This window comes from Patella vulgata, chromosome 4 (genome assembly GCF_932274485.2).
Source record: "Patella vulgata chromosome 4, xgPatVulg1.2, whole genome shotgun sequence".
NCBI lineage: Eukaryota > Metazoa > Mollusca > Gastropoda > Patellidae > Patella > Patella vulgata.
In genome coordinates, this window is record NC_065882.2 from 29,666,554 (window position 1) to 29,676,259 (window position 9,706).

A 9,706-nucleotide genomic window follows, 5' to 3' on the forward strand; every position below is an offset into this window, starting at 1 on the left:
GTTGCAAAGGGTGGGAAACTTTCCGGGAAGTTTGGAAACTTTCCAGGGAAACTTTCCGGGAATTTTCAGTGTTGGGAATTTTTGGGAATTTTCAAATCTATTTTTAGAACTGAAAAATACTAAAATTATAATTATTTACTGGAATTTCTTTTTTCTCTTTTACTTTCATCTATACATGTATAAACTATTAAAATAGTCATAATGTATAAAAGTCTTTTAGTTGGAAAAGAATCCCTGCAAGAATTAGCCATAATGGAATCTATCAGTATTGAAGCTGATATCCGAAAGATATTACTTGATAAGTTATATTAACGATATATATTTTGGACAAGGTTAACAAACACTTTAAAACTGATAGAACCAATAGCTCAAGCAATAACTGAAGTAGGAGATAAAGCAATTCTATATGTGTGTTTAGAATTTTCAATGAATTGGAAACAAAACTTACTGAAAATGTCCAGCAATCCCCACTTACAACAGCTGAAGAAAAGTCCATACTTGGATTTTTACAGAAAAGAAAGCAATTTTGCCTTAAGCCTATTCATGCGGCTGCCTATATGCTAGATCCCAACTGTTACCAAAATGCTTTACCTCTTGGTGATGAAGAATATGAATTCATTAGTTCCCTTGCATCACATTACAAACTTAATGAAGGCAAAGTAATGGCTAGTTGGGCTAAATATCGGTCAAAAGATGGATTGTGGAAAGGAGAAAGTATTTGGGCATCATCAGAATATATTTCTGCATCAATTTGGTGGAAGGGACTGTGTGCACCAGAAGCTGTTTCAAGGAAAAGCTTCATTAATTCTTGCAATACCACCTTTATCAGCAGCATCAGAACGCATTTGGTCTCTGTTTGGTACAACTCATACAAAAGTTAGAAACAGATTAACAAATGAACGTGTTGAAAAGTTGGTCTGTATAAGATCAAATTTGAAACTCTTCGAAGCTGACAACGATCCTTCCAGCACAGAAATTTCAAATATTCATGAGGATTCATCCGAACCTGAAATCTCCCTTTTATACACTGATGATGATGTAGATAATGATTTCGAAGATAATGATGAAATGGCAGAGTTACCTTACTTTGAGCATTAATTATAGAATGTGTAACCTGTGTATGAACAATTTAACAGAACTATCTCTATTAGTTATTTGATTTTAGTATATATGACATACATGTATCAGATAATATGTTTTGTGTCTTTTAGTTATTAAAATATTACTGTCACGTGCAACTCATTAATAGCAACACAGGTTTCAATCGTTAAACCCCATTTCATTTCATTTCAATTTATGACACCAAATTGAAAATTCCCCAAAATTCCCAGAAAATTCCCAAAATTCCCGGGAAATTACCCTGTTTGAAAATTCCTGCGAATTTTGTAATCCTATACACTCAGTTTACTATATTAATTTTGAAATTCTGAATATTATTCATCATATCTTGATGTCCGATTGGGCATATTCATGGCCGGACATTTGGAAAATAGCAAAATCCCAACACTTAAGAAACTGAAATTCGACGCGAAAAGCAACAAATTTCGTAACTTTCGACACAAATTTTCATGCTGTTAAAGGTTAGTTGACAACAATTTTATTTTTTATGTTGTTAGAACAGGTCAAGCTGCAAATAAAACGATTTTCATTTTTATCACAAACCCTGCTCCAGTGGAGTTATCCCAATTTGAAGAAAGAGTATAATTCAGGTGTCTGCAGACACGTAATTTGTGTAGTGCCATGACACCTAAGGAAAGAGAGGTTGCATTGGGTGACCATTATAATATGGTAGGGGGAGACCTGGACTATAATCACCAACCAAAATTTATTTCGCCATTGGTCGATTAACGGCTTTAGCAATGCTACAAAAATGGTTGAAATTTGACCTGAAAATGACGAAAATCGGCCGAAAAATGTAATCAGGCTGTATCTCAGAAACGGTTGATTTCTAAAATCGGCGATTTTGGCTGGGAAGTAGGCTCGATGAGTCGACCAAACACTGTAAATATGAACTCAATCGACCAACCCCCACTTTCGAACCTTCTGCATGGTTTTCTCGTGGAGTGGCTCTTAAATTCATACAGTGTTTAAGGTCATGAGACAAAGAAGCCTATTGATTTTCAAGGACTTCCAATAATTACTGCCAGAGTTATGGCACTTGATTACATCACAGTCCAAGGTTATCAATCGATTGATTTTAAATTTACACACAGTGTTTAAGGTTATGAGACGAAAACTTCTATTGATTTTCAAGGATTGACAATAGTTACTGCCAAGTTATAGCCCTTGATTACTTTGAAAAATCTTGTGGATGCTCTCACTGTATTGTTTAATCTTGTGTATCTAGCACTAATTTCTTTCACATTCGTTTAATATTAAATCTTTGTTTAAAAATTTGTAAAAACTGTTTAAAATCACCATAAATTGTTTAATTTGTACTTCTGTCCAGTTTAAAGATGACCATTCAATTTTGATAATGAGTGTCCAATTTACAAGTGTTTAATTTCTCAATCATTGTTGAAAAATAAACAACCCAATTGATTAATGATGTATAATGAATAATTTTGGAACAGTGATCAGGAAATTAAATACTTGTAAATTGGACACTCATTATCAAAATTAATCAGTCAGCTTTAAATGGACACATGTACAAATTAGATGATTTTTGGTGATTTTAAACAATTTTTACGAATTTTTAAACAAAGATTTGATATTAAATAAATGTGAAAGAAATTAGTGCTAGATACACAAGATTAAACGATACCTGGGTTAGTGTCTACAGGCCAAAGTTATCATTCAGTTGAGTTTAAATTTATACACAGAGTTTAAGGTCTTGAGACGAACAAGTATGTTAATTTTCAATGATTTGTGATTACTTGAACAGTTAAATCCATGATATTAAATGTTTTGTATACTAAACATTAACATGGGGCAGAACTAGAAGCCAAACACATTCTATTGATTTCTGATAAATACCTAATAAATTGTTACTGTGCAACAGATTTTAATGTATTGTAAATGTTTCATTACCGACAAAAGAAAAAAATATGCGACAACCCTTTTTGACTGCCCGGATGACTTAGCTGCTGTGGGTGTGTGTTTCGTTGTTTGGCAACCTATCTCTTCTTTCCAGATCAGACTTATTTAAACATTACAATAACCACAATGGTAAGAAATTGTCCCGAACCGTTGAGTTGCGATATCCAGAATCCCATGATAATGCCACTACATGTAGTCATCAGATGGATGGAGCAGGTAAATAAAATATGTTATGGTGAACTAATTGTGAATTTATTTGAATTAAGACAAAGGTCCACAATTGGCCATTGTTATTGTTTTGTTTTTTATATGACCACATTTTCATGTGGTCGTATATGGTCATCGCCCCCGTCCGTCTGTCCATCGTCCACAATTTCTTGTGAACACTCTACAGACTACATTTATCATCTGATTGTTTTGAAATTGATATATGATGTTTGCATTTGTGAGATGAAGAAGCCTATTTAATTTCAATAACTTCCTTTAATTTCTTCTGGAGTTATGGCCCTTGTTTCACTTTGTTGCATCTTGTGAACGCTCTAACAACAAAAGTTATAAACCGATCTGTATGAAATTTATATGCATCATTTAAATTATTAAAACAAAGAATCCTATTGAATTCTGCATTTCAGCAATTTACGTTAATTTCATCTAGAGTTATGGCCCTTGTTTCACTTTGTTGAATCTTGTAAATGCTCTAATGACAACAGTTATCATCCGATCTGTTTGAAATTTAAATGCATCATTAAATTAGTGAAACGAAGAAGCCTATTGAATTTCAGCAATTTCTGTTAATTATGCTGTGAGTTATGGCCCTTGTTTCACCTTGTGTATGCTCTGACGACAAAAGTTATTATCCGATCTGTATGAAATTTATATGTATCGTTTAAATTAGTAAAACGAACAAGCCTATTGAGTTTCAGCAAATTTCCGTTAATTACATCTAGAGTTAAGGCCCTTGTTTGACTTTGTTGAACCTTGTGAACGCTCGAACGACAAAAGTTATCATCCGATCTGTATGAAATTTATATGCATTATTTGAATTAGTAAAACGAAAAAGCCTGTCGAATTTCAACAATTTCTGTAGATTATTTCCAGTGTTAATGCCCTTGTTTTAGTTTTTAGGACCTTGTGAAAATTATAATGTCAACTGTATGAAATTGTCTATTAAATGCCCCCTAATTACCTACAAAATTATAATCTGATCTGTATGGAACTGTCTTGAAAAGGCCCCCAATTACCTACAAAGGAATAAATATGTGACAACCCTTGTCGACCACTCAGACGATTTAGCTGCTGTGGGCGCATGTTTTGTTGCCTGGCAACCTTTCTTCTCAAATCAAGGTACAGGTATGTAAATCTATATGAACATGAAAATTGGGAGGTTGAATTTAAAACCCTTCACACTGTTTTAAACTTGTACTCTGCATGCTGCGCATATTGAATATGTGTTATTGCATCTTAGGATAATTTTTATACGCCCAAATTGAAATGTGGTTGTATATTTCCGTCCATCCGTCCGTCATCCAAAAGTTATTCTTCGATTGTTTTAAAATTGATATATGTGGTTTACATTAGTGAGATGAAAAAGCCTATTTAATTTCAATAATTTCTGTTTATTACATCTAGAGTTATGGCCCTTGTTTCACTGTTGAACTTTGTGAACGCTAATATGCCAAAAGTTATCATTCGATCTTTGTGAAATTTATATGCATTATTTAAATTAGTGAAACGAAGAATCCTATTGAATTTCAGCAATTTCCGTTTTTTACGTCTAGAGTTATGGCCCTTGTTTCACTTTATTGAACCATGTGAACGCTCTAACGCCAAAAGTTATCATCCGATCTTTCTGAAATTTATATGCATTATTTAAATTAGTGAAACCACGAGGCCTATCGAATTTCAGCAATTTCTGTTTATTATGTCTAGAGTTATGGCCCTTGTTTCACTTTATTAAACCTTGTTAATGCTCGATTGATGAAAGTTACATGTATCATCCAATATGTATAAAATTTATATGCATCATTTAAATTTGTAAAACAAACGTCTATTGAATTTCAGCAATTTCCGTCAATTATTTCTAGAGTTATGGCCTTTGTTTTACTCTGTGAACCCTGTGAACGTTTGAATGACAAAAGTGATCATCGATCTGTATGAAATTTATATGTATTATTTAAATTAGTAAAACAAAAAAGCCTGTCAAATTTCAACAATTTCTGTAAACTACTTCCAGAGTTGAGGCCCTTGTTTCAGTTTGTAGAGCCTTGTGAACTCTCAAACGACAAAAATTATAATCTGATCTGTATGGAACTGTCTTGTAAAGGCCCCCAATTACCTACAAAGGAATAAATATGCGACAACCCTTGTCGACCACTCAGAGGATTTAGCTGCTGGGGGCGTATGTTTTGTTGCCTGGCAACCTATCTTTTAGACAGATCATACATGTCAAACTTTGAAATGTTACAGGCTTACAGAGGTTTTAGTCCTGCGTTTTTATAAATAGATACTGAACCAAATTATTTTGTTTGATACATTTATATATATTTGTGTCTAATCAGAATTAAATGCTCGTCTAATATTAGGGAGATAAAATATGATCCACTAAATAATATTTAACCATATAATCTGATTGTTTGGCTTTTTTGCAGATTCCTGTAAGGATAGTTCCTCACAGTCTAAATTTAGTTGTTCTGAGTGTCAAGTTTTAAGTTATAACTTATACCAGTTTCGAGAACACCTTGGTCAACACCGCAGTACTTTTACAAAGCTTGTTCCATCGCTGGCTGCCCCAAAATGCTACAGATGTCGTATATGTAATTTTAGTAACCCATCAAAAAAGCGATTTGAAAAACATCTTGAGAAGCACACAGATTTAAAACAGTTTTCATGTGGATTCTGTTTATTTGAAGCTAACCAGATAACCCCTGTGAAGTTACATTCTCGAGTAGCTCATCCTAATAAAGACATTTCCATTGTTGACAAAAAGATACCTCACCAAGGACAGTTGGTAGACTTTGATGTGGTAGTTAAGTTGAAGAACTTCTTTGAAATGACTCCAAATGAATTTGAAAATCTTCTAAATTCAGCTAAAGTAGGAGATGTTGATTTGTCAAGTGTTTCAATAGAAATAGCAGCCAAATTATTGGCAGCTTATGAATAAAGTTATGAAATAGTGCTTTCCAGCTTATTCCCCATAAAAATGGACAACAGTAATAATCTGTGCTTATTGAAAGTGATTGACTTTTTTATTGTTGTTGTAAAAGAAGTGGAATTGACATCTATTAATACTTAATCAGTAAGGTTTTTTATACGCCAACATTTTCATGTGGACATATTGTCGTCCCCCCCTGTCCGTCCGTACACAATTGTTTGTGAACACTCTACAGGTCACAATTTTTATCCGATTTCAATGAAACATGAAATATAGGTTTATCACCCTAAGATCTTGTTTCCTTTGGATATTGGCATGTATGGGACTGTAACTTCATGGATTATGGCCCCTGATTGTACGAAAAATCACGTATTTAGCTTGTGAACACTGTAGAAATAACAATTTTTATCCGATTTAGTTTAAACTTGAAATGTATGTTTATAACCCAAAGACCTTGGTTCCTTTCGATATTCGCGCATATCGGACCATAACTTCATGAATTATGGCCCCTGATTGTACGAAAAATCATGTTTTTAGCTTGTGGACCCCATAGAGGTCACAATTTTTATCCGATAAAAAAAACTGTGTGAATATTCACTGTTACACCCTAAGAATGGGTGAGTTCGAATTTCGTAAAAATCAGACCGAAACTGACGGACAAAATGGCTGCGTCTCGTTCGCAAATAGTGTCAAAATATTGCGTATCAGGGTTTTGGACCCTCTGGAGGACACAATTTTTATCTGATTTTGATGAAACTTGAAATGCCTGTTTATAACCCACAGATCTCGGTTCCTTTCGATATTCGCGAATACCGGACCATAACTTCCTGAATTATGGCCCCTGATTGTACGAAAAATCACGGTTTTAGCTTGTGGACCCCATAGAGGTCACAATTTTTATCCGATTTACAAAACCGTTTGAATATATCACCATTACACCCTAAGGATGTTTGCGTTTGAATTTCGTACAAATCGGACTGAAACTGACGGACAAAATGGCGCGCCCCTCGTTCGAAAATATTGTGTATCAGGGTTGTGAATCCTCTGGCAGTCACAATGTTCATCTGATTTTGATGAAATTTGAAATGCATCTTTATAACCCAAATATCTTGGTTCCTTTTTATTTTCGTGCATATCGAATCGTAACTTCCTGAATTATGGCCCCTGATAGTACGAAAAATCGCGTTTTTAGCTTGTGGTCCCTCTAGAGGTAACAATTATTATCCAACTAGCAGGATACCCGGCTTCGCTTGGGGGTCATAACTCCGAAACCGGAAGTGGTAGACTAACGCCACCTGGCCTATGTTACTCCCCGGTCCGAGCTACCCCTATACCCCAAATTTCAGACTCGGGGCAGACCTAGTGTAGCCGCCAACCCCGAACAGACAGACAAACGACAGTCTCAAATATATATATATAGATTTAAAAAAACGTTTATATATATCACTGTTACACCATTATGTTTGTTGACTTCGAGTTTTAATGAAAATCGGACCAAAATTGCCAGACAAAATGGCCGCCCCTCGTACCCAAATAGTGTAAACAAAGTTGTGGACCCTCTAGAGGCAACAATTTTGATCCAATTTTGATGAAACTTGAAATGCAAGTTTATAACCCAAAGATCTTGGTACCTTTCAATATTCGCGCATATCGAATCGTAACGTCCTAATTATGGCCTCTGGTTGTACGAAAAATAGCGGTTTTAGCTTGTCGTACCTCTAGAGGTCACAATTATTATTCGATTTAAAAAACGTTCGAATATATCACCGTTACACCATAATGTTTGTTGACTTCAAATTTCGTGAAAATTGGGCCAAAACTGCTGGACAAAATGGCCGCCCCTCGAACACAAATAGTGTAAACATCTGGTAAATCAAGGTTGTGAACCCTCTAGAGGTCACAATTTAAATCCGATTTTGATGAAGTTGAAATACATGTTTATAACCCAAATAGTGTAAACATCTGGTAAATCAAGGTTGTGAACCCTCTAGAGGTCACAATTTAAATCCGATTTTGATGAAGTTGAAATACATGTTTATAACCCAAAGATCTTGGTTTCTTTCGATTGTATCTTCCTGAATTATGGCCCTTGAATGTAAAAAAAATCGTGTTTTTAGCTTGTGGTCCCCCTAGAGGTCACAATTATTATTTGATTTAAAAAAAACGTTCGAAATTATCACCATTACACCGTAACTTCCTGGATTATGGCTCCTGATTGTTCAAAAAATTCTCTAGAATTTTTTTTTCCGATTTTAAAAACCGTTTAAAATAAATATATAACCATTCCACCATAATGAAGGTTGAATTCGAATTTCGGGAAAATCTAAATAAAACTGCCCAACAAAATGGCGGCACTTTGTGCGCAAATTGTGTAAAAGTATGCTATGAAGGTTGTGGACCCTATAGAGGTCACAATTTTTATCCGATTTTGTTGAAACTTAAAACATATCTTTATATCCCAAAGATCTCAGTCCCTTTTGATATTTGGGCATTTCAGACCATAACTTTCTGGATTATTGCCCCTGATTGTACAAAAAATCCTGTTTGTTTTTAGCTTGTTTTCTATCCATCTCTTGCAAAATATGGGCGTATCCTGCCTGGCAACCGCTGGTTCTTCTTTCAGTAATAAGATATGCTATTATAACTAGAAAACTTTTCATAAATTTCCACCTTTATAAGTTCTCCATTGTTTTTTCCTTTAATTGAGTGGATGTAGATTATCTGTACTACATATACTGTCTTTTAATTTCACTGAACTTATTATTAATCTAAAAACATATAGACTTGTTTTTTATATGCCCACACTTTCATGTGGACGTATATTGTCGTCGCCCCTGTCCGTCCGTCCACAATTTGTTTGTGGACACTCTAGTCACAATTCTTATCTGATTTTGACGAAATTTGAAATATAGGTTTATCTCCAAAAGATCTTGGTTCCTTTCGATATTGACATGTATCGGATCGAAACTTCATGGATTATGGCTTTTAGCTTGTGGACACTCTAGAGGTCGCAATTTTTATACGCCCACATTTTCACGTGGACGTATATTGTCATCGCTCCTGTCCGTCCGTCCACAATTGTTTGTGGACACTCTACAGATCTCGGCTGCTTTCGATATTGGCAAGTATCGGATCGAAACTTCATTGATTATGGCCCCTGTTTGTACGAAAAATCACGTTTTTAGCTTGTGGACCCTATAGTAGAGTGGTTCGTGCAAATAACAAAAATCCAATAAACGAGCTATATGATAAGACTTGCCATTAAAATTATCATTCATTAACAATTAAACTATTGCTAAGTTGGATATTTGTGTGATTTAACCATTTGAATGTGACTTTCTAATATATGGAAAAGTTGATCGCCCCAGTAGCGTTACAGCGGTAGATTTTTTCATCAAAAGGAGTTATGTTTCTTGGTCACATCAAAGTTTCAAATTTTGCTCTGGAAAACGAATTCTTAATTTCCGCAGTCGGTATTCTTCGTTTTTTATGTACGTACAATTAACGATTGAATTT

The 9,706-nt window shown here is 34.6% G+C and overlaps 1 protein-coding gene across 1 annotated transcript in view; it reads left to right on the forward strand.

The window, feature by feature from the left end:
• Positions 1-8,971, forward strand: part of LOC126817139 (uncharacterized) — a 53,148-nt gene extending 44,177 nt beyond the window's left edge. Inside the window, exons 4-5 of the mRNA XM_050543948.2 lie at positions 3,134-3,255; positions 5,688-8,971. Coding sequence (XP_050399905.2) covers positions 3,134-3,255; positions 5,688-6,199 — 634 coding nt within the window. The 3' untranslated portion in view covers positions 6,200-8,971. The remainder of the gene's footprint in view (positions 1-3,133; positions 3,256-5,687) is intronic.
• The last annotated feature ends 735 nt before the right edge of the window (positions 8,972-9,706 follow it).